Source organism: Diceros bicornis, chromosome 1 (assembly GCF_020826845.1).
Source record: "Diceros bicornis minor isolate mBicDic1 chromosome 1, mDicBic1.mat.cur, whole genome shotgun sequence".
In the NCBI taxonomy this organism is placed as follows: Eukaryota; Metazoa; Chordata; class Mammalia; order Perissodactyla; family Rhinocerotidae; genus Diceros; species Diceros bicornis.
The window spans coordinates 4,906,728-4,933,668 of NC_080740.1; the positions used below are offsets into that span (position 1 = coordinate 4,906,728).

The window sequence follows — 26,941 nt, forward strand, 5'->3', positions numbered from 1 at the left end:
AGTTAAAAAATGGCAGTAAGCACATACTTATCAATAGCTACTTTAAATGTCAATGGACTAAATGCTCCAATTAAAGGGCATAGGGTGGCTGATTGGATAAAAAAACAAGACCCATATATATGCTGCATACAAGAGACACACTTCAGACCTAAAGACACTCACAAACTGAAAGTGAAGGGATGGAAAAAGATACTCCACGCAAATGGCAATGAAAAGAAAGCTGGGGTAGCAGTACTCATATCAGACAAAATAGACTTTAAAACAAAAACTGTAAAAAGAGACAAAGAAAGGCATTACATAATGATCAAGGGAACAATCCAACAAGAGGATGTAACACTTGTAAATATCTACGCACCCAATGTAGGTGCACCCAAATATATACAGCAATTATTAACAGACATAAAAACAGAAATAGACAGTAACACAATAACAGTAGGGGACTTTAACACTCCACTTACACCAATGGATAGATCATCCAAACAGAAGATGAATAAGAAAACACTGGCCTTAAATGACACACTAAAAGAGATGGACCTAGTAGATATATACAGAGCATTCCATCCAAAAACCGAAGAATACACGTTCTTTTCAAATGCACATGGAACATTCTCCAGGATTGATCACATATTAGGCCACAAAACAAGTCTCCATAAATTTAAGAAGATTGAAATAATACCAAGCATCTTTTCTGACCACAACAGTATGAAACTAGAAATCAACTATAGGAAGAAAATCAGAAAAGCCACAAATACATGGAGATTAAACAAAATGCTACTGAACAACGACTGGGTTAACAAAGAAATCAAAGAAGAAATCCAAAAATACCTGGAGACAAATGAAAATGAAAATACGACATGCCAGAATTTATGGGATACAGCAAAAGCAGTTCTAAGAGGGAAGTTTATAGCGATACAGGCCTATCTCAACAAACAAGAAAAATCTCAAATAAACAATCTAACAATGCACCTAAAGGAACTGGAAAAAGAAGAACAAACAAAGCCCCAAATCAGTAGAAGAAGGGAAATAATAAAAATCAGAGCAGAAATAAATGAAATAGAGACCAAAAAAACAATAGAAAAAATTAATGAAACCAAGAGCTGGTTCTTTGAAAAGATCAACAAAATTGACAAACCTTTAGCTAGACTCACCAAGAAAAAAAGAGAGAAGGCACAAATAAGTAAAATCAGAAATGAAAGAGGAGAGGTTACAACAGACACCTCAGAACTACAAAAGATTATAAGAGAATACTATGAAAAGCTATATGCCAACCAATTCGACAATCTGGAAGAAATGGATAAGTTCTTAGAATCATACAACCTTCCAAAACTGGATCAAGAAGAAGTAGAGAATTTGAATAGACCAATCAGCAGTAAGGAGATCGAAACAGTAATCAAAAACCTCCCCAAAAATAAAAGTCCAGGACCAGACGGCTTCCCTGGTGAATTCTACCAAACATTCAAAGAAGACTTAATACCTATCCTTCTCAAACTCTTCCAAAAAATTGAGGAGGGGGGGAAGCTCCCTAACTCATTCTACGAAGCTGACATTACCCTGATACCAAAACCAGACAAGGACAACACATAAAAAAAGAAAATTACAGGCCAATATCACTGATGAACATCGATGCGAAAATCCTCAACAAAATACTAGCAAATTGCATACAACAATACGTTAAAAAGATTATACACCATGATCAAGTGGGATTTATTCCAGGTAAGCAGGGATGGTTTAACATTTGCAAATCAATCAACGTAATACACCACATTAATAAAATGAAGAACAAAAATCACATGATCATCTCAATAGATGCAGAGAAAGCATTTGAGAAGATACAGCATCCATTTATGATAAAAACTCTGAATAAAATGGGGATAGAAGGAAAGTACCTCAACATAATAAAGACCATATATGAGAAACCCACAGCTAATATCATCCTCAATGGTGAAAAACTGAAAGCTATCCCTCTAAGAACAGGAACCAGACAAGGATGCCCACTGTCACCACTCCTATTTAACATAGTATTGGAAGTCCTAGCCAGAGCAATCAGGCAAGAGAAAGAAATAAAAGGGATCCAAGTTGGAAAGGAAGAAGTGAAACTGTCACTATTTGCAGATGACATGATTTTATATATAGAAAACCCTAAAGAATCCACCAGAAAACTTTTAGAAGTAATAAACGAATATGGTAAAGTTGCAGGATACAAAATCAACATACAAAAATCAGTTGCATTTCTGTACACTAACAACGAAGTAGCAGAAAGAGAAATTAAGAATACCATCCCATTTACAATTGCCACAAAAAGAATAAAATACCTAGGAATAAGCTTAACCAAAGAGGTGAAAGATCTGTACACCGAAAACTATAAAACATTTCTGAAAGAAATTGAAGACGACACAAAGAAATGGAAAGATATTCCGTGCTCTCGGATTGGAAGAATTAACATAGTTAAGATGTCCATACTTCCTAAAGCAATCTATAGATTCAATGCAATCCCTATCAAAGTTCCAACAACATTTTTCACAGAAATAGAACAAAGAATCCTAAAATTTATATGGAACAACAAAAGACCCCAAATAGCTAAAGGAATCCTGAGAAAAAAGAACAAAGCTGGAGGTATCACACTCCCTGATTTCAAAATATACTAAAAAGCTATAGTAACCAAAACAGCATGGTACTGGCACAAAAACAGACACACAGATCAATGGAATAGAATCGAAAGCCCAGAAATAAACCCACACGTCTATGGACAGCTAATCTTTGACAAAAAAGCCAAGAACATACAATGGGGAAAAGAAAGTCTCTTCAACAAATGGTGCTGGGAAAACTGGATAGCCATATGCAAACAAATGAAAGTAGACCCTTACCTTACACCATACACAAAAATTAACTCCAAATGGATTAAAGACTTGAATGTAAGACCTGAAACTATGAAACTTCTAGAAGAAAACATAGGCAGTACGCTCTTCGACATCGGTCTTAGCAACATCTTTTCAAACACCACATCTGACAGGGCAAGAGAAACAATAGAAAAACTAAACAAATGGGACTACATCAAACTAAAAAGCTTCTGCACAGCAAAGGAAACCATCAACAAACGAAAAGACAACCTAACAATTGGGAGAAGATATTTGCGAACCATACATCTGATAAGGGCTTAATCTCCAAAATATATAAAGAACTCATGCATCTCAACAACAAAAAAACTAACAACCCAATTAAAAAATGGGCAAAAGACCTGAACAGACATTTCTCCAAAGAAGATATACAGATGGCCAACAGACACATGAAAAGATGTTCAAAATCACTATCTATCAGGGAAATGCAAATCAAAACTACGAGATATCACCTCACGCCTGACAGAATGGCTATAATTAACAAGACAGGAAACAACATGTGTTGGAGTGGATGTGGAGAGAAGGGAACTCTCATACACTGCTGGTGGGAGTGCAAACTGGTCCAGCCACTATGGAAAACAGTATGGAGATTTCTCAAAAAATCAAGGATAGAAGTACCATATGATCCAGCTATTCCACTGCTGGGTATTTATCCAAAGAACTTGAAAACACCAATTTGCAAAGACACATGCACCCCTGTGTTCATTGCAGCGTTATTCACAATAGCCAAGACTTGGAAGCAACCTAAGTGCCCATCAAGGGACGAATGGATAAAGAAGCTGTGGTATATATACACAATGGAATACTACTCAGCCATAAGAAACGATGAAATCCAGCCATTTGTGACAACATGGATGGACACTGAGGGTATAATGCAAAGTGAAATAAGTCAGAGGGAGAAGGTCAAATACCGTATGATTTCCTTCATTAAGTAGTAGATAATAACAACAATAAACAAACACATAGGGACAGAGATTGGATTGGTGGTTACCAGAGGGGAGGGGGGAGGGAGGAGGGTGAAAGGGATAATTCGGTACATGTGTGTGGTGATGGGCTGTAATTAGTATTTTGGTGGTGAACATGATGTAATCTATGCAGAAATAGAAGTACAATGATGTACACCTGAAACTTTTACAATGTTATAAACCAATGTTACTGCAATAAACAAAAAATTAAAAAAAAAAAAGTAATTGGAAGATATTGGAGAGTTTTAAGCAGGAGAATGACTTAAAGGTGTAAACTGAAGCTGTCACAAGCAAACCTTGATGTCTGATCACCCTAGTTGTAAGGCTATTGAGACAGCCAAAGCAAGAAATGTTAGTGGCTCAGAGAAACCTATGAGTAGTAGAGATAGGGAGAATTCATATGAAATGTGTGTGGGGGAAGAGAAGATCATCCTGCTGGATAGGGTCCTTCAATAGGCAATCTTTGCCTATGGGCACTTGCTAATCATCCCCTCAGTTTTCAGCTGCCTGGTCATCCTATCTTTTCAACACAAACTCCAATACTGAAAGTCCTTTTGAGAGTCAGTGACTCTGGTCTGGCCCAAGAGGAGGGTAGGTGGATAGGATAGAGTTCCACAACTGCTCCTGCTATTGTATCCCAAATAGCTATACTGTGGGGTCTCTGGACTCCCTCCTACTTCTGGACCTCTCGGTGCTAAATCCACCTTTCCCCATAGTTTTCTGTGAGCATTTTGATAGTGGTTTCTTTGTTCAATCCAACCTCATTTGCCCTCTATCTTTCCGGGATTTTGTGATGTTTCTGAGTACGTTGGAAGTCTTATTCATATATTTTTCTTGGTATTTCTAGATATGTGGGGAGTGAGAGAAACTCTAGCTTTTGTTTAATCAACTGTCTTGATTAATCAACTTGATTTAATCAACTCCTCTAATACAACACACACACACACTTACACACACACAGAGGATATAGCTTATCTTATATCATTTTGACGTCGAGTGCTTTTCCTTATTGCTACGGTATTTAAACCTATTCAAATTTTTTAGCTGCACTTTTAGTGTAGTATCTACTAGTTTTGAAAAATTTTTCAGATTTGATACATTGCAGTTGAGTCTTCCTCGGGTATTGTAAATGTTGTTTAAACTTTTATTAGTGCATCAAATTAATGCAAACAATCTTAAGTCAATAAAGTAATGTTTTATTTCCTAAATTTCCTGGCTTTTTCTTAAATCAAGATGCAAATTAACATAACCTAAAATGCTTGTATTTTCTGAGTATTTATAAGAAATACTTAAATCTGTATTGACTTTGTGATAATTAAAAAGTAAAATTGCAATAACTTAAATCTTAAAAAAAAAAAAAAAGAAAGCAGTATCAACATAAAATCGAATCCTAAGAATCCATGAACTAAAAGATAGTATAGTCTCAGGCAAGTTACTTAAGTTTAATCTAAACCTCAGTTTCCTCTTCTGTAACACAATACTCCCCTCACCTCTCAAGAGAGTACGGAGAAAATAGAGCACATGAAATACATAATATAATAATTAGTACTTGGTGATCCTCAATAAATGGTAGCTCTCATCATCATCATCATCATCACCACCACCACCACCACCATCATCATCACACCTTAACAGTTTGATATTAATTTTGAATATCAATAAAACAATGCATGCTTAAATAGTAAAATTACTAAATTTAGGTTCCACATTTAATATGCTTTAGTGATATTGAAGAATGAATCAGGAAACATCTCCTCACTATCTCCCTGCCCCTAGTCTATGGAAAACAAGGAAAAAGAGAACTGCTGATTACGTTTGGTGATAGTGTTTGAACTTTCTCCCTCCTATATATTAGTTTAATAACTCAATTTATTTTTAGAATTCACATTCAATTAAAATTTTCATTGATATGTTGCTTAGCTACTAGCACATATCACATATTTTACATTAAAACTCAATAATTAAGTATTAATAAGAATAACAACAATGATTTCTCCTTCCTTGTCTATGAATAAACTACCTTTAGAAATCAGAAAGGTGGGCCGGCCCAGTGGCTTAGCGGTTAAGTGCGTGTGCTCCGCTGCTGGCGGCCCGGGTTCGGATCCCAGGTGCGCACCGACGCACGGCTTTTCTGGCCGTGCTGAGGCCGCGTCCCACATACAGCAACTAGAAGGATGTGCAGCTATAACATACAACTATCTACTGGGGCTCTGGGGGAAAAAATAAATTAAAAAAAAAAAAAAACTTAAAAAAAAAAACTTAAAAAAAGAAATCAGAAAGGAAAAGTTTGTACACAGATCCCTGTTGTTGAATCTTTTTTCTAAGAACTTAAATTCACTAAAAATCTGTTATCTCAGCTTAAGTCACACTTCTCTAAGAGAGACCCAAAGATTATATTTATCCATTGTTCAAAGATGCAAAGAAATCAATGATATGGAAGAAATACTTGCTTCATGCATCCTTCTTCACTTACGGAGAAAATACAAAATGGGAACTTGCAAAGAATCCTGGTTTGGCTTTACTAAGAAAAACAAGCAAAATAAAATATGCTTAACTAAAACAGAAAAAACTAGCCCTGTCATCTAAATCAACTGATTAAGCCTTTAAAAGTCATCTCAGTCAAAAACATAGAAATTAGTTCTACTTAATAACATCTTTAACCATTAGTAAGAAGTCTGGCCCTGATTAAACATACAAACTTGGCCACTTGCCTCATACGCACATTTAGTAACTCGCACTGAATAGAGAACTCTTCATCCAGAAGCAACATGGTATAATTTAGTGAATTCAGCAGTCACTCCAAAGCCCTTTCTTTTTCCACTATGTCATCAATGGGAAAGTATATCAGCCTTACATGTTTTATCTCATGTATTCCTTACACACACTAAGAGGTGAATTATCATGCCCAAGGTCACATATGTCATACATGGCAGAGGCTGCAGTGTCTGAATCCAGGTCAGCCTGGCTTCAAAGCATTGAGAGTCTAGCTCATCTATGCTAGCTCATCTTTCTTTTAAATACAGTCATGTGCTGCTTAAGGACGAGGATACGTTTTGAGACGTGAGGCAATTTCACTGTTGTGCGAACATCATAGAGTGCACTTACACAAACCTATGTGACACAGCCTACTACACACCTGGGCTGTATGGTACTAATCTCACGGGACCACTGCTGGTTACGCAGTCCGTCACTGATTGAAATGTCCTTACGCAGCGCATGTAATAGAAAACTGCTTCCCATTTTCCATTTTCTGACGTAATAATACCAAGACAACTAAGAGTCACAAAATGTTTTAAACCAATATAATATTAAAGCTACAACAGGAGAAAAAGATGGGCATCACAGCCAGTTTTCTTTAGGCTGGGAAAACTTGATAATCAATAATCAAGAAATAAAAGCTGGGCCGGCCCGGTGGCGCAAGCGGTTAAGTGCGCGCGCTCCGCTGCGGCGGCCTGGGGTTCGCTGGTTCGGATCCCGGGCGCGCACCGACGCACTGCTTGGTAAGCCATGCTGTGGCGGCGTCCCATATAAAGTGGAGGAAGATAGGCACCGATGTTAGCCCAGGGCCGTCTTCCTCAGCAAAAAAAGAGGAGGATTGGCGGATGTTAGCTCAGGGCTGATCTACTCACAAAAAAAAAAAAAAAAAAAAAAAAAAAGAAATAAAAGCTAACGCATGATAACTATCAACAAGAATGTACCTGTGGTATCCTAGGCCAGACTGGTTTTTCTTGTTTGTGTGTGTGTGTGTGTGTGTGTGTACATGTTTTATACATGTTAAATAACCCAAACAGGTGTTTCAACTACAGCTCTGTAAAACCCAAAGAAACAAGTACCAACAAGTATATGAACAAACCCGAGTTCCCAGAAGTCACACTCAGGAACGGCATGGCAAATTTATAACTTTCCCTACTCCCTGTTTCACCATGATATACTGAATTAGCTAATAATGCAGATTTATTAATATATACTTCTTTAGTCTATTTAAGACTTACAGCAGAAATCAAAGACTAGCTTTAAATTATAAGAATGTGGCTTTTACATTTAAGAAAGACTTTTTAAAGTTTATTATTAGATAGTTTCATATTTGCAAAATTCAACAATTTACAAATGTTTACATTAAAAATTTACCCAAATGTATAAGTTATAGACAACTACAAAAATTAACATCGAAGCTTTTAAATATTAGGGTTTATAACTCAATGTTATTTCAAAAATCCTTTTATCCAGATCATATAAAAGGCATTTATTATGAAGCAAATCTTAAATATGAAAATCAAGATTTGTTTTATAAAAAAGGGTATATTTTGTTTTAATTAAAAATTAAAAATATTTATCATAGCAAATTCCCTTAGTGCAACTCAAGTGTTAGAAATAAAATTATTTTGAAAATTTACATCTGTACTGCTTTAACCTTTACCACCCAAATAATGTTCAACTTTTCAGTAACACAATGTTACAGCTCAAGATGTTTTTAAAGGAGTTATTACCACCAGTCTCTGGCCTAGTCCTCCACGACAAGCAAACACTGGAGACCCTACCTTGTGCTGTTCGATGGCATCTATCCACTGCTGTCTGTGAGCTGGATCCTCAGCACGAAGATACCAAATGCTATCATTTACACTAATATCAAACCGACACTCATCAAAATCATGAGGCTGTGGAGAAAAAAGCAGAAAATGAAAAGCAAAGCTAGTTATAGTCTTAAGAGCGCGATACCCTACAGCACAAACAGCAACATACCAGTCTAGCTGGTGAGAGACTCTTGTTATTCTTTTATTTTTCTACTCAAATAACTTTTTTGAAGATGTTTCAGCTAAAGAGCACAACAAGGGCATAGTTACCAAAAACTTAGTTTCATTCACTATTCCTACAAATGAACTGACACAAACTGCAAATATATTTCAAAAAAACAGAGCTAATATTTTTAATCAAATGCTTTGAGTGAGCTTAACTAGTGGGAACACCACCAAAAGCACAATAGAAAAAGGGGCAAATTAGTTTTAGGAAATATATTTACTACTTTTTTCCTGCCTCCATTTTTCAAAGGCAAATTCTTATCATGAACAGTTTTATTTCATTAAATTTTATTAAGTTCTAGGCTTTTATAAAATGTCTTTGATAATAACAGCCAGGAGAGCTTCCAATGAAAAGCAAACATAAAATAAACATTACATGAGACCTAAGTTAGATAGCTAGAGGAAACTGTCTGCATCAAAATGTAAACATTTACTGAAAATGTCAACTATTTGGTTCAGTGTTGTACATTCTTCATAAGAATATATGATATGAATATTTTATATCCTTGTTTTTTCCCCAATAAATGAATTCAAATATGACAGGATCACATCAAGTCTTCATACCACCTCTTCTTCCACTGGATAGAGCACAAAGAGTCAATCAATTTCCTCTCCTGTGAACAATCTGAGCCTCACAGGGGAGAAAATCCTTTCTGGTCAATGTAACAATAAACTTATTTGTTGAACAGAATCTACATATGGTACTTCCAGGGTTTATTGTTTATTCTCTCTCCCCCCTTAACAGCATCAATCTTTTATCTCCTTAGCAGTTTATTTAGCAAAAACAATATACGGCAACTCCACAATGTTCTTTTGCCTATGAAACAATTTCTCTTTTAAGATTAAGATAACAAATCACGGTTCTAACTGGCTAAAGGATACAAACTGAACATTTTCTGCATCACTATGTGCTGGGAGTGTTTGCTGGAGAAACTAGTAAATTTTTTACTATAAAACTAGGAAAATAAAGTCCTATCATAGTTAGGACCATGGTGGGACACAGAGTGTGCTGAAAGAAGCAAAAAGAAATTCATAAAAGACAACATCAAACACTCATAAATACAATAATGACTATAAATTTAAGAGAGTGCCCAATCTTAAGGAGTCCAGTTATTGAGAAAAGCTTCTTGGAGGAATGGGAGAGCATATACACTATCTGAAGAACCAAATAAATAATTTAACTGATCAGTCTACTGTTCGAAGTAGCACATAGGTTTTTTAACTTTTACTTCATAACCATTCTCATTCCATTTCTAGTTACTATTCCTAAAAAATGTTTTACATTTTGTATTGTGTTCAGTATCCTCACTAAAGATTTAGAAAATAAAAGGAAATATTACATATAGTTCAAAATTTACTAGTTTCTCCAGCAAACACTTTTCCAGCTTTGACATCTTCAGAATTTCCTCACAATCTTCCAATGAGCCTAATGCCACATTTAAAATATTCCTTGGGCCGGCACAGTGGTTAAGTTCACACGCTCTGCTTCGGCGGCCCAAGGTTCTCAGGTTCAGATCCCAAGCGTGGAGCTACACACGGCTTATCAAGCCATGCTGTGGTGGCATCCCACATACAAAATAGAGGAAGACTGGCACAGATGTTAGCTCAGCGACAATCTGCTTCAAGCAAAAAGAGGAAAACTGGCAACAGATGTTAGCTCAGGGCCAACCTTCCTCACACACACACACACACAAAATTCCTGAAAACAGGAATCTGCCACTAAGCTTCCTCTGGATGTGATTTAATAAAATCTGAAATCTGCCAAATTACTAAATCTACCCAATATATCGATTATGATCTCTTCTCCCTATGTTTCAGAGTTTGGAAATGTGGAGAATTTTAAGCTTTTAACAGATAAAGAGTTATACATATTAGGAATGGAAGAAAATGACAGTCTAGAAAGCTGTAATTAAAGGATTTGAAAACTTGATTTGAATGTCACACATTTTTATGAGATGCAATATCTCAACATCTACTCCCAGAGATGGAGTTGACAGAAAATGTACACAAGGTAGCCATTTCTACCATCTGCAATCGGAGGGGTAGGTGGCGTAAAAAAAGGATGCACCAACTGTCAGGTGATAGAGAGTCTGTGAACAACACAGAAGCCTTGAATCCCAAAAAAGTGCAAAAGTGAGGGAAGCTAAGTTACAGAGTAAAGGAAACGACAGATTTGTTAAGAGGATGTGTTTCAGAGATAAATTGAAGTCTAGACAATAAAGCTCACATCATGTCTCAAACACAGACACATGCACATACACACATACACATAACCTCACCAAACATCTGACTTCATTGCTTCATTCAAACACAACTGATTCTGCCTTTATTTAGAATTTTGGTATTTTGTTCACTGTAAATATTTTATTATGCATTAATTTTTAAAAAATATTGTATTAAAGTACCATTTATCCTGATTATTGAGTTTTTTGATGTTCTCTTAAATTTTATGACTGAGGTTAGTTCCTCATTGGTCTCACCCTAGTCATAGCCCTGACAGACAATTTTTAGAAAGAAATAAACATGGGATAAATGCCAAAATTAGTTGAAAAACTTCAAGAGGTAGTAGATGTAAGAGACAACGTGACCTAACTTCAGGAAAAAAAAATTCTAAAAAATTTAAACAAGACATAAGGTAACAGGTGATGAAAAGTAAGTTACAAGAGCTAAGAAAAAAGAAATAGAGTTGAAACCAGATCAGATGCAGCAATAAAAAGCAAATAAGGCTAAAAGGGCATGGTGAACAGACTTGAGAAAAATACAAAGCAAAAGAAACATCATAACAACTAGACAAATGAGGTCAAGCAAATGGTGTTTAGAAAGATGAGAATGTAACAAATGTAACAGGAAAAATATTCAAAGATATTATCTTTTCTTTAAATAAAATACTCAAGTTACAGATCAGCAAGACATACTATGCCCAGGAAAAATGGACATAGAAAGATCAATATGAAGGCTTATTCTGTGAAGTTAATTAGGTTAAGAATAAAGGAAATGCTACAGAACAATCTTTCTCAGGCGTTTTGTAACAAATTATCACGCCCCTCTGGGAGAAAAAATAAAATAATTTCTCCTTAGCGAGAGAAATTAAATATTAAGGAATAAGATTTTGTTCAGTAGATTTTTCTTGTAGGGCCAAAGTACTGTAATATCTAAGATTATTTCACTCTCCAAAGAATCAAGTACTGCCCCCACTGAGAATGCATGCTATAGAGGAAAGCCAACTATAGAAAGGAAAATGTAAAGGAAAATGCAGGTGGGCCTCATACTTCTTCACGTCAACATTCACTGTTAAGGACGAAAAATACAGCAAAAGGTGAAATGGCACTTATATCCACTGTCTTGGTCTGTCTTAGTCAGGTCTGCTGTAACAACAATACCATAGACTGGGTAGCTTTAACAACAGAAACTTCCCACAGTTCTGGAGGCTGGAGGTCCAAGATCAGGGTGTCAGCATGGTGGAGTGCTTGGTGAGGGCCCACTTCCCGGTTTGCACATGGCTGCCTTCTAGTCATGTACTCACATGGAGGAGAGAGACCTTCCTGGTCTCTTCATTCTCTCCTAAGGGCACCGATTTCAGCATTCAGGCTCCACTCTCACGACCTCATCTAAACCCAATTACCTCCTGAAGGCCCCACCTCCAAATGCCATCACAATGAAAATTAATGCTTCAACATATGAACTTTGAGAAGACACAAACATTCAGTCCACAGCATCCACTAACTATCAAAATAAACTTATAGGAACAAAAGAGGCATAAATCCACAAAGGAAAAGAAGAGAAAAAGTTGTCAACAAAATTTAAAGGTAGAATGTGGTAAATGACTTAACAGGCCTGAGAAAGCTGAAAATCAAACACCTACAAGGGAAAAAAAAATACAAAAGAATCAAGCCAATGTGTATGCAACACTGGAAGAAGCAAGGGATTTGGAGGCATCAGATAGCCCTGAAGGTAAAGGCATGAGTGGAGCTGAAAACAGAACTGATCAAGAGTCATTAAAAGGTACAACTAGATCCCTGGAACCCCACTTGGCCAACCCAAGCATTGGTGACTACTCACCTACCAATGTGCAATGATATTAGATGTCCCACCCCCACCCCTCAGAGAGATGACATCAGACAGATTTGAGAAGTAGGGAGATTCCTACACAGCACTGGGGGGGGGGGGCAGGAGGACAAAAAAGCAGATAAGGAATAGTGTTCATATTACACCTTTCTTTCCGCTACTTGACTCCCAGAAGGCCAGCACCCATACTCGCTCCTTCCATCATCTTCTGCCTGTAAGGAAGATTATTCTATGGGAAAATTAAGCAATCCCAGAGAAAAGGCATATAGTAATGATATTTAAGGGTTTCACACCCAGGCGCTTCATCAGTATAAAGGTTCTAGACCATGAAGATAAGGAAAAATTTACCTTTCAGAACTGGAAGATATGCTTCACCAAAAGGAGGGAGTAACCAAGAGAAGTAAGAGGCAATTGAGATCCAGGAAAAGAGACAGCAAAAGGACATCCCAGGAAGACAGTAAAGAAAATGCCAGCAGCAGAATTATGCAGAAGACTCAAAGGTCTAGATTAGAACAGTATGACAGGATGCATTAGAAGGCATTTCTCCAGTGGGGGCAAAAGTAGAATGAAAAGATTATCGAAAAGGCTAAAACTCAGTGGACAGGGTGCAGGCAGACTTAGCTAGAAATTCAAAGAAAGCCAACCAAATTTTTAATGAACTTTATTGAGATATAATTAATGTACAATAAACTTTATCTATTTTAAGTGTACAATTCAATGAGTTTTTCATTTGTATATAACCCATGAAATCACTGCCCCCATCAAGATGGAAATGTTTTTATTTCCATGACTCCCTAAAGATTCTTCATGCTCATCTGCAGAACAAATATCCCTTCCTCTGCCACCAGCTTCCAGAAACCAAGAATCCGCTTTCTTTCACTATATATTAGTTTGCATTTCTTATATATTTATGTAAATGGAATCAGATAGAATGTACTCTTTTGTGTCTCACTGTTTTTACTCAGTATAACAATTTTGAGATTCATCCATTTTGTTGTCTTACCAGTAATTCTTTTTATTGCTGAGTAATATTTAATTATGCTGGATATAATATACTTTGCTTATTTATTCACCTGTTGATGGACACCTGTTTCCAGTTTTGGGCTATTCTGAAAATTCAAGTCTTTGTATGGACATAATTTTCATTTCTCTTGACCTAAGAGTGGGATGGCTGACTCATAAAGCAGGTATACACTAACTTTAAGGAACTGCCAATAGTAGCTATACCATTTTACATTCTCACCAGCAGTCTATTCAAGTCCACTTACTCCACACATCCTTGCTTGGGTTTACTTCTGGTCTCTATTTTGTGCTATTGATCTAAATGTCTATTCTTACTCCAATAACACTGTCTTAAGTACTGCTGCTTAATAGTCTTGAAATCATGTAATCTAAGTCTTCAAACTTTACACCTCTTTTAAACACTGCTTTGGTTAGTCTAGGTAGTTTGCATTTACATATATATTTCCATATACATTTTAGTACCAGGTTGCATTAGTTCCATGTTTTCTATAGATTAATATGGGAAGATCTGATACCTTAACAATATTGAGGCTTCTAATCCAAGGACATAATATCTCTCCAATTATTTAGGTCTTCTTTAATTTATCTCAGGAATCCCATGTAGTTTGCAGTTTACCGCGTACAGGTACAATGCACAATGCTAGACTGATTCCTAAGTATTTTATGTTTTTCATGCTCTCTATATGGAATTGTTTTTAAAAATTTCACTTCTTACAGTATATGATAATACACTTTATAACTGTATATTAACCTTATATTCTAAAATCTTACAAAATTCACTTAGTAGTTCTAACAGCTGTTTACATAATAAACATGAAGGAATCTACAAAACAACGATGTTATCTGCAAATGGTTTTACTTCTGCCTTTCTGATCTTATGCCCTTTTATATCTTTTTTCTTGCCACACTGAAATGACTAGGACATCCAGTACAATGTTAAATTGAGGTGATAAGTGCAGACATTCTTGTCCTGTCCCTAATCTTAGGGAAAAGGATAAAATATTTCACCATTAAGTATGATGTTAGCTGTGGGGTTTTTGTTTGTTTGTTTTTGGTGAGGAAGGTTGGCCCTGAGCTAACATCTGTTGCCAACCCTCCTCTTTTTGCTTGAGGAAGATTAGCTCTGAGCTAACATGTGTGCTAATCCTCCTCTACTTTGCACGGGGGTTGCTGCCACAGCATGGCTTGATGAGTGGTGTAGGTCTGCGCCTGGGATCTGAAACTGCAAATCCCGGCCACTGAAGCGGAGTGTGCAGAACTTGACCACTATGCCACCGGGCTGGCCCCAGCTGTGGGTTTTTGCAGATGGCCTTCATTAGGCTGATGTTCTCTATTTCTAGTTCCCTAAGAATTTTTTTTTTCAATCTAAAGGAGAGTTGGGTTTTGTCAAATGCTTCTTTTATTATTTGCAGCTACTGAAATTTATGTCTTTAGTTTAATATGGTGAATTACAGTAACTGATTTAATAACATTAAATTAATCTTGCATTCCTGAGATGGTCATGATGTATAATCCTTTTTATATGCTATCAGATTTGATTTGCTAATATACTTGGTCATGATGTATAATCCTTTTTATATGCTCATGATGTATAATCCTTTTTATATGCTATCAGATTTGATCTGCTAATATTTTGTAAAGGAATAGGGTATCTATGTCCATGAGAGAGATGGAGCTGTAATTTTATATTCTTGTGATGTCTTTGTCGGGTGTAGGTGTCATGGTTATACTGGCCACAAGATACGTGTTGGAAAGAGTCTGTGTAAGATTGGGATTATTTCTTTGCATGTACGAAATGACAGACTGCTGATATCATGTGGGCCTGTTATCTTGGTGGGAAGATATTAACTTCAGTTTTTTATTGATTTATTCAGCTTTTCTATATCTTAAAAGCATTAAGAGGGCAAAAATAATTCTATATTTCCCATACATTTACTTTTTCTGACGCTCTTCATTAGTTCTTAAAGATCTGAGTTTGCCTCTGGTGTATTTCTCTTCAGCCTGAAAAACTTCCTTTAGCACTTCTTGTAGTGCAGGTCTGCCCACAACAAGTTCTCTTAGTTTTCCTTTATCTAAAAATATCTTTATTTTAATTTTTGAAGGATATTTTCACTGAATACAGAATTCTGGATTGATAGATATTTTTTCTTTCATCAAATTATAAGATGTCTTCTAGCCTCTTTGGTTTCTAACGAAAAGAGTATGGCAATTTGAATCACTCTCCTCTAATAAGTGTCATTTTTTTCTGGCTACTTTCAAGATTTTTTTAGCTTTGGTTTTCAGCAGTCTGACCGCGGCATGCTTAGGTTCCAATTCATCCTGTTCAGTGTTTGTTGAGCTTCTTGAACCTGTAAATTTATATTTTTCACCAAATTTGGAAAGTTTTTTACTAAAATTTCTTCAAATATTTTTTCACTCTCTTTTCTCTCTCCTCTTGAGACTCCTAAAACCCATTTAATTTGAAATTGCCCTACAGATCCCTGAGATTCTCTTCACTTAAAAACAAACACAGGGGCCGGCCCGGTGGTATAGTGGTTAGGTTCGCACGCTCCGTTTCAGTGGCCCAGGGTTTGTGGGTTTGGCTCCCAGGTGTGGACCTGCGTACTGCTCATCAAGCCATGCTGTGGCTGCGTCCCACATACAAAATAGAGGAAGATGGGCACAGATGTTAGCTCATGGCCAATCTTCCTCATGAAAAAAAAGGATAAAAAAGAAAAGAGGAGAAAAAACCCCACAAAAACCTAAAAATCTCTGTTGTTATGAATAACTTCTTTTGATCTATATTCAAAATCCTGATTATTTCCTCTGTCATCTTTATCTGCTATAAATCCCACGCAGTGAATGTCTTTTATTTCAGATACCATTCTTTTCAGTTCTAAAATCCCCATTGGTTCTTTTATTTACTTTCTTTTTCTCTGCTGAAACTGCCTACCTTTTCATTCATTACAAGCATATGGTCTTTTATCTCACATAATTTTAAAAGTTGCTTTAAAATCTTTGCAAGATAATTCCAACATCTAGTTCATCCTGAATTTTGCATTTGTTCATGTCTTTTCCCTTGAGAATGTGTCACAATTTCCTGACTCTTTGTATGTTGAATAATTTTAGATTGATGCTGGACATTGTGAATGTCAGGTTGTGAACTCTGGATTCCGTTATATTGCTCTGAAAAATAGTGTTTTTGTTTTGTCCATATACTAACTAAGGGGAGTTGACCGGGTAGAGGGATACTGGGGTGGGAGGGGAAACAGTATCTGACTTTTGCAGATTCATGTGGGTGACCTTCTACTCAGACTCATAGTAGGAAATTCTTCAAAAGCAAAGGGGAGATTTTGATAATGAGCATGCCATTTATTAACCTATTGTCTCTCTTTTAATCTACACTTCTATACTGTTTTGTGCTACTGGGACTGGGATGCTGCAAACTACATTTCTCCTCTGCTAGTCTCCTTTGTTTGGTTCTGCCAATATGGGCAACAGGCTAGATGGAGACTGGAAGCCAGGAAGAAGATAGAAAAAACTTGTGTTTTTGTTTGCATACTGTTTCCATCAGCAACTGCCCAGCAAAGCTCCTTAGCCCTGGCAGGGGCAGTCAGTTCCAGTCTCCAGCCTCTTTTAGAACTCCCTAAACCAGTGTCATCTAGCTACCTCGGAGGTACCAGCACCAACTGTGCAAGGGCCACTTCTTAGATATGTGACATGTAACTCCACATTTCAAACTACTAAGAGATATGACTACCAGCTACAATGGGTATAATTTCCCTTCTAGATGTGTGAGACTCAGCTGCACAGGGCATTTTCTCTAAGCTTCTAAGATGGCAGATGAACAGTGCCTCTCTCCAGAAGTCTGAGTCTCAGCTCTTCAGGTACCCTTTCTCTGATTCTGGAAGCACTCACTAGCCAGGCAGTTCTTTCAACTCAGAGGTTTAAGCCTCAGTTCCATGAGGTTCCTGCAATACTGGTACAGCACCAGTGGGCAACGCTTTTTCTTCAGGGGTCCAAGTCCCAACTCCACAGGGCTTTCCCTCCCACTTCCAGGTTCTAATAACCCAACCTCATCCCGTTGGTTCCTCCAGCCCAAGGAGCAGAAGCTGGTCCTTGTAGTTGTTACCTCTGATTTACCTCAATATTCTTGTTTTATTCTTTCAGTTCTTCCCTTTCTAAGGATTTCCTATATTAAACACTTTCTGCTGAAACATCTATAGTGGTTTCTGGTGTCGAGTGGACCTCTGACTGATATAATAAGCAGTCCAAAATGGCAAATATTCATTTCATAAAGGAGTATTATATGTCCATTTAAAAACAATATTTCCAAAGACTAGAAATTTAATTTGACAACTTAATATGTGAAGAAAATAAAGAGGTTACAAAAGTATACGTACAATGTGATCTCAATCATGAGGTCGCCGCAACAGCACTTGTTTGTACCTATACAAGCATATGTGATTCAAGACTGTCTACATAACTAGACTGTGAGCTCCAAGAGACTAGAGGCCTTGCTTTGTACACTAGTATATTCCAGGCCCTAGGACAGTGATGTAACATTGAACAAACATTTGTTTATTGAATGCTGAGAATGAATTTCAGAAAACTAACATCCATACAAAAACATGCACACAAACGTTCATAAGAGCTTCATGTGTAACAGCTCAAACTGGAAACAACCCAAACGTCTTCAATTAGTGAATAGTTAAAAAAACTATGGTATATACATGGGATACTACTCAGCAATTTTAAAAAGGAACAAATTACTGATAAACTCACCAATTTAGTGTATCTAAAGGAAATTATGCTGAGTGAAAAAAGCAATCTCAAAAGGTAAAATACTGTATAACTCTAATTATATAAAATTCTCAAAATGATAATATTACAGAACTGAGGAACAGATTAGTGGGTGCCAGGGGTTAGGGATTGCAGAATAGGCTGGAGGGACAGACAGCTGGGTATGACTATAAAGGGGTAGCATGAGAGATCTTTGTGGTGATGAAACAGTTCTGTATTTTGATTGCAATGGTGGTTACAAGAATCTACACAAGTGATAAACTGCATAAAACTACACACACACACACACACACACACACACGTAAAACTGGTAAAATATGAATAAGGTCTATGGGTTGACCAATGTTGGTTTCCTGGTTTTGATACTGTACTATACCTATGTAAGATCTTACTATCGAGGGAAACTGGATGAAGGATAAATGGAACCCATGTTCTATTTTTGCAAGTTTCTGTGAATCCACAATTATTTTAAAACTAAATGTTTTTTTTAAGTGAAAAAAAAAGTTCAACAAAATGTTACAAGTGGCTGTCCCTCAGCACTGGAATTAGAAGTGATTTTCTTCTTCAGACTTTTATACATTTTCTAAGTGTTTCACTACAGACAGGCACTACTTTTATAATGAGGAAAAAATGTTACTTTAAAAGAAGAAAGGGCTGGCTATCTTACCGATCATTATAGCTTAGTTAAATAAAATGGCAATGAAAATACTTGATGGTAGAATCTACAGCTAATCAAGTAGAAGAGATGTTCCCTTAGTAGTGCATCATGAAAGTCAGTTAAAAATAAATGATTTTAGGCATTCATCCAATCTGAAGAATAGTGAATTTAGCCTTATTATGGCTGAACCACTCCTTCTTATGGACTATGTGAGATTATTACCACTTCTGCTGGCTGATGACACAATGAGTTGGAGGCATTAAAGGAGGCCAAGTGGCTATATTCAGAATCTAACACAGATGGCATGATTTTGGAAGTCCCCACAGCCTAGGGAATGAAAACATTGCTTTGTAAATCCTGAAACTAGATCCTGTCAGCATCCCAGCTACAGGGAGACTAAGTCAAACCAGCCATGCTTATAAGAGATTTAGGCGTGTATCAATGAAAATAACATACTGCCAACTGAATGGTTTACAGTGAGGAATAAATGCTATGGTAACCAGACATTTCGATTTTCTGGTAAATGCATTCCTTGTTAAGAAATCCAACCAGAAAACTCAAATACGATCTGAAAGTTTCAGCATGGAATCAAAATAAGGAGAGTTAGTTGGAAGATTTTTAGTAGCTAGTAGCATACCAAGCTTAATGCAACTTTTTTTCCAACTTTCGTTAAGTCACAGAACTCTGCCCCCATCCCCTGCCCCAAATGTTAACTATGACACTTACATATAAAAAAAAACCAATGAGGATGGGGGTTGGAAAAAATGAAGAGCCCTACCAGCTTGATTTTTTCCTAAAGATCATTGCTACTCTCACCAAATGACTCCTGAGGTACTTTCACTGTGAAAACCACTGGATTAACACATCTTTTGAGAATTATACTTTCCATGGAGTCATCTCTTTTCCTGAACTTGCCAGGAAAGTTCCAGAAAGATCTCTTCTTTCAGATACAGTAGTCCCCCTTTGTACTTGGGGAATACGTTCCGAGACCCCCAGTGGATGCCTGAAACTGCAGATAGTACCAAATCCCTATAATATGTTTTTCCCTATACATACATTCCTATAAAAAAGTTTAATTTATAAATTAGGCACAGTAAGAGATTAACAACAATAACTAATAATAAAATAGAACAATTATAACAATGTACTGTAATAAAAGTCACTGTAGATCTTAGCAACTTTAACATACAATTTTTTTTCTTTCCATCGTAAGTCAAGAACTTTCAATTTCTCACTGAAAGGAAGCACTTTACGCCTTCCCTTTGGCATATCCAAATTGCCAGCATCCCTACTCTCGCGCTTTGGGGCCATTATTAAGTAAAATAAAGGTTACTTGAACACAAGCACTGTGATACCATGGCAGTCGATCTAGTCAGAGATGCTACTAAGTGACCAGTGGGTGGGTAGTGTGTATAGTGTGGATCCGCTGGACAAAGGGATGAGCCATGTCCTGGGCAGGACGGAGAGGGAAGGTGTGAGATTTTACCACACTACTCAGAATGGCGCGCAATTTAAAACTTATGAATTGTTTATTTCTGGGATTTTCCATTTAATATTTTAGCACTATAGTTGACCGTGGGTAACTGAAACCATGGAAAGCAAAACCGTGGATAAGGGAGCACTACTGTATCTGTTTTTCTGTGTGAGGGCTTCCCGGCTGCTGATTTTCTTTAACAATTACCAACTACCAACTGAAGTCTTCCTAGAATAGTAGGTACACACCCACGTGTAGAACTCTTCTTTTATATGTTAGTTTTCAGCCTATCAAAGATCTGGGGATGGTGACATAGTCTCTTGTGATTTTAGACAAGTTACTTAAACTGTTTTAAGTCTCAATTCCTTATCTATGAAATCAAGGGCAATAACACTTATTTCACTGGGCTGCTGAGCGGATTAACTGTCATAATACACATTTTGTATATGGAAATGTGGAAAGCACTTGAACAATACGGCGCACCAAACACACTCAAATGTTATTAGCTATATGTATTTGAAAAAATTCTATTTTGGAATTTCTTCAAGGGGAAAGTAAAATCAGGTTAATAAACTAGATTAATAGTGTATTTTTTTTACACTAATATAGCTTTGAAACAGCACAACCTTCTCTAAAACCTCTGCCTAACTCAACCTAACTACATAGGGATTGTTTAACTATACAACATAAAAACACAAACACAGGCGGAAAAAATAAATATATTTTAGATAATCTGGCAGTAAAAAGCATTTTATGCTGTACATATATTAAATGATGAGTTAAAGTGGGAGTATTCTTGATTCCAGTTTTTAACACTGGGCTTCAGATAACTGCATCCCAACTCTACTGAGACTTTGGAAGAGCACAGAAACCTTGATATTGTTTTCTTCATTGGACCTATCACTACCTATCACCATATATTTAGTATATATAGTAGCCAAAATGCTTGTTAAAAGGAAAACCAAGTCACGCCTCTCCTCTGCTCAAAGCCTTTCAATAGCCCCCATTACACAGCTCTACAACTCTCCCACTTGCCTCAGGCTCTTCGGGTTTGCTCTTCCCTCTTCCTAGAATGTTCTCCTCTAAATATTTTCATTGTTTAGCTGTGCTATTTCCTTAAGGACTTGACTCAAGTGAACCCCCTTCCATAGCTAAAATTTCAACCTCCACCTCTACTCTCACCTCTTCACATATGATTTCCACTCCATTTACTTGCTTGAAAATAAGAAACTAGAGCAAAGTTAATTAGGTGATCAAAATGATAGGCTGTTGAGTATATGTAAGGACTGGAATACTGAAATACATCTACTGGATTGGGCATTCTCAACCCTAAACAACACTGGAAAGAGTGAAAAATACTTTGATTTTCCTTTTTCCGTAATAAGGGCATAATACCCTTCTTTGGAGGCAAAACTGATACATTGCCTGCCACCATTATGGAGAAGTATGCACATCTCATACAAAAGTCAGGGGGAAAAGTACTTTGCACTCTGTAATGGAAAAAAAAAAAATCCAAAGTCACCCTATCTAGTTCCAAATACACAAAACCTCAAGCCTTTCCTATAACTTACTGACTTCCTAAAAAAAACTTTATCTTTGACTTCTACAAAGGTAATATCTGAAGCTATTAGATGACCTTTACAGATATAATCATATTGTAAAAAACTGCCATTTTTTCTATTATGACTAGACTAGCTATAAATTCTATAACCTTATCGATAGTATTTTTATTTGGGGAGCCAGTTCTTCTAAAGTCTGTTTTCCCTTGCAAATTTTCTTTGTAAGTAAACTTCTCTTCTAAATGCTTTGATCTCTGAGTCTTCTTTTGATACTGCTTATTGGCTCTCCCCATACTTAGGTTTCTCTGGTCTATTATCTAAAAGGTACAGCTTGGGCTGAAAACAAGGCAGGTAGAAAGTCTATCTATGACATAGTAATAGTCTTTTTTTTTTTTTGTGAGGAAGATCAGCCCTGAGCTAACATCCGTGCTAATCCTCCTTTTTTTTTTTTTTTTCTCCCCAAAGCCCCAGTGGATAGTTGTATGTCATAGTTGCACATCCTTCTAGTTGCTTTATGTGGGACGTGGCCTCAGCATGTCCAGAGAAGCAGTGCGTCGGTGCGCGCCCGGGATCCGAACCCGGGCCCCCAGTAGCGGAGTGCACATACTTAACCTCTAAGCCACGGGCCCGGCCCAGTAATAGTCTTTCTTTAGATAAAATATAGTGCAATTAGTTTTCTACTCTCTCAGTTGTGCTTCCATGAAACGACATGCTACTCAACCTGAACTGGGAGACTACCAAAATCTCCCCTGACATATTCTTTAAAATCTCTTGAGTTATTTCTAAGAATTTCTGAGTTTTTCTGATTGCCTTATTGCTGACCCCCATGTCCTGATCATAATAATATACATCGCAGATAAGTTCATAGAAGGTCACTAAGGTCTAATAAGATTATCCACCAAAAAAAAAAAAAAAAAAAGGCCAAATAAGATACCTATTCCATGGAATATTATATGGATATCTTAAGGAACAAGCTAGTGCATATGAAAAAAATTACATGAAAGATTAACAGTAAATACCTCTAAACTGTATGATTAGAGCTAACTGTCTTCATTTGCTTACCTATATATCTTCTATAAATCACATAATACTTTTGTTAAAAGGCAAAAAATTTGTTTTAAAAATATGTGGAACTTGTGCTTAAATTAAATATGGTAGATTGAATATATTCACCTCTACTCACTCACCAAACCCCATTTAAATGATAAGAAAAGGCATTAAACTAGGACAAAGAAAATAGGTAGAACAGCAAAAAAGAGATTTCAATCAAATTTTAGAAGATGGAAAGCAGAAGAGAAAACTGATATGTCACAGGTGACTAGGGAAACCTAAGTGTGCAGCAGGGGGAGAACAGGCTAAGTAGCAAGTTTATTTCTGCCAAAGAACCACAAAAAGAATAAAAGAATGAGAATCAGTAATTTGAAGATCCAGGTTCCTCTGAAGCTACAAACAGAAGGACTGACTAAAAGTAAGAAACAATTAGAATGCCTTAGATATCATCTCTAAAAATAGCCAAATTATCCCTCTAGCAGAAGACTAGAGGTTTTCTATTTGGCTTATGTTGAACTAAAGGAATCCCTAAACTAAGGGCTACCAAGCAAAACTGAAGAAAAGGGTACAATAATTAAAACAGAAAGATTAAGGCAAAGTCTATACTGAGTAATAAGATTTCCATCCTAATCTGATACTATTCCATACCCAAAGCAACCAAGGCTCCTCAGAGACACGGCTGATTCCAGGACTGGGGCAGGTAAAGTACATTATGAACCTGGAAAATCTTGAGCCTAAAAGTAAGGAAGTGCTTTAGAGGGGAGGGGTCATGGGGCATGTCAAAAGGACCAATAAGCCAATTTGAAGGGACTTCTATTAGCCAGATCTAGGACAATTTGATCATCAAAATACATAAGTACAGCAATGGATCATAACCTATTGAGTAAATCAGGAATATATGAGGCCACTCTGCTAACAAATAGGACAAAAGAGAGGGCTGGTTATTTATTTTTTTTAACAGTAGAATGCTGACTGCCAAATGTGGAAGGAGTTTGTAGAGTTGGAGAATCACCACTTTGCAACCATTATAGAAAAGACTAAGTAAGGCGCACATCATAAATGGTTGCTAAATCAAAAAGGAAAAAGTTTGGGCCGGCCCGGTGGCTTAGCGGTTAAGTGCGCGCGCTCCGCTGCTGGTGGCCCGGGTTTGGATCCCGGGCGCGCACCGACGCACCGCTTCTCCAGCCATGCTGAGGCCGCGTCCCACATACAGCAACTAGAAAGATGTGCAACTATGACATACAGCTATCTACTGGGGCTTTGGGGGAAAAAAAAAGGAGGAGGATTGGCAATAGATGTTAGCTCAGGGCCGGTCTTCCTCACAAAAAAAAAAAAAAAGAGGAAAAAGTTTGATGAAGAAGAGGATTTTTACATGATCTTAAAACGTCTTCTCACAGAGCTTACATTCTAGTTTCAAGAAGAAAAACAGTCACTACAAGTAGAAAAACTGGACAATCTCTTCACTGGATGACTGAAATTAACAACACATATGAGGGGCAGACAGACATCTATGCCTCTAATGTGACAACCTGTGCAGCACAGCACACCATTTTTGGCAGTATTTTGCCAAGGATGCATAACTTGAATCTAATCAAGAAGAAAAATCAGGCAAACTCCAAATGAACACTCTATAAAATAATGGGCCTGTATTTTTCAAAAATATCAAAGTTATGCCAGACAAAGAAAGGCTAAGGACCTGCTCCAGGTTAAAAGAAACTAGAGACATGACAAGTAAATGCAGTATATGCTCTGAACTGGATTTTATAATGAAGGGGAAAAACACACTATAAAAGATACTGTTGAGGGCCGGCCCCATGGCTTAGCGGTTAAGTGCGCACGTTCCGCTGCTGGTGGCCCGGGTTCGGATCCCGGGCGCGCACTGACGCACTGCTTCTCCGGCCGTGCTGAGGCTGCGTCCCACATACAGCAACTAGAAGGATGTGCAGCTATGACATACAACAATCTACTGGGGCTTTGGGGGGAAAAAAAAATAAAAATCTTAAAAAAAAAAATAATAAAATAAATAAATAAATAAGATACTGTTGAAATAAGCGATGAAACTGGAATATACACTGTAGAGTAGAAAAAGGTATTATAAATAAATTCCTGAATTTGATAGCTATCCTACGATTACCTAGTAAGAGAATATCTTTGCTCTTGGAAATTACACACTGAATATTAAGGGGAAAGGAGGAATGATGTATGCAGTCTACTTTCAAACAACCCAGAAAAAAAATGGTGGGGTGTGTGTGTGTATATGTGTGTACAGGGACAGTAAGATAAAAGAAATGTTGTTAACATTAAAATATTGGTGAATCTAGGTGTTCACAGGAGTTATCTACATTCCTCTTGTAACTTGTATGAAATTACTTCAAAATAAAAAGTTAAAAATGATATGTGGAAGATAAATCAACACACGACAGATAGAACTGTTTGGTGGTTACCAGGGGCTAGCGGGGTTGGGGGTGGGCACAAGGGGTGGAGGGATGCGCTTATATGGTGACTGATAAACAATAATGTACAACAAAAATTTCACAATAAAAAAAAAGTTAAAAATGATACAAAAAAATACACCAGTACTCAACTCTATTCTTTCTTTCTTTCCTGACTTAATCTCTCCTTAAATCCCATTGTTAAGGGGAGCCAATGTCATCAAACACTTGAGAAAACCTCTAACATTAAAATCAAAGACTAAACACAGAAAAACAAAAAAAGAAATTCTGAAGAAACACTCAATGACACAAGGATCAAAAGATAAACTTACACACACATACGCCATGTGATACATGCACATTCGTGCTCAGAGAAACACATACAATTTATAACTCCAACCAGGCCCTCTTCCCTGACCTCCAGACTTCTACTTCACTGCCTGCTCTGTATCTTCTCTTGAATGCCTAAAAGGCATCTCAACATATCCAAAACTGCACCTGATCTGCTCCTGAAAATTCTCCTCCGGTAGGCTTCTACATTTCTATAAACGGTAACTACCAGTTGCTTAGACCTGAAATCGTCTGACTCCTCATTTTTCTCACACTCCAAAAGGAATCTATCAGCAAACCTGCAAATCTTGTCAGCTCTAGCTTCAAAATAAATCTGGAATCCAATCACTTCTCATAATTGCCACCACTACTACTCTGGTCCAAGCCACCATCATCTCTCCTCTGGATTATCTGCAATAGCATCCTAAGTCTGCCTAATTCTGTTCTCCTGCTTCCATTCCTGCCTCCTACAATCTATTCTTAACACAGCAGCCAAAAGTGATCCTGTTACAAGGATCAAATCACTCCTCTGCTCAAGCCTTCAATAACTTCCTACCTCACTCAGCATAAAAGTTCAAGTCCTTATAATGACCTGTGCACATGGCTCTACACCATCAGGCCCTACCACATCTCTGCCTTCTTTTGCTACTACTTTCCCCCTTGTCTACTCCATTCCAGCCATACAGGCTTCCTGACAGTTCCTTCAACTAGCCCTGGTGGGCCTTTACAACTGCTGCTCCTTCTTACCTGGTCACCTCTTCCCTCATTCCTTTTCCTTCTTGAGATTTCTATTCAAATGCCCTATTTCAACCATTATAAAAACGACCCCCCTAACACATTTTTACATCTCTGAAATAATGATGTCTCTTACAATTGATATAAACTAGAATTGGCAATGTGGCATATAAAATAA

General features: G+C 37.1%; 1 protein-coding gene across 3 annotated transcripts in view; it reads right to left on the reverse strand.

Moving 5' to 3' along the window:
* CERT1 (ceramide transporter 1) overlaps positions 1-26,941 on the reverse strand; it is a 126,075-nt gene that overhangs the window by 74,153 nt on the left and 24,981 nt on the right. For all 3 annotated transcript variants that reach the window (XM_058565035.1, XM_058564865.1, XM_058564943.1), the window contains exon 3: positions 8,398-8,514. In XM_058565035.1, the coding sequence (XP_058421018.1) occupies positions 8,398-8,514 (117 nt within the window). The remainder of the gene's footprint in view (positions 1-8,397; positions 8,515-26,941) is intronic.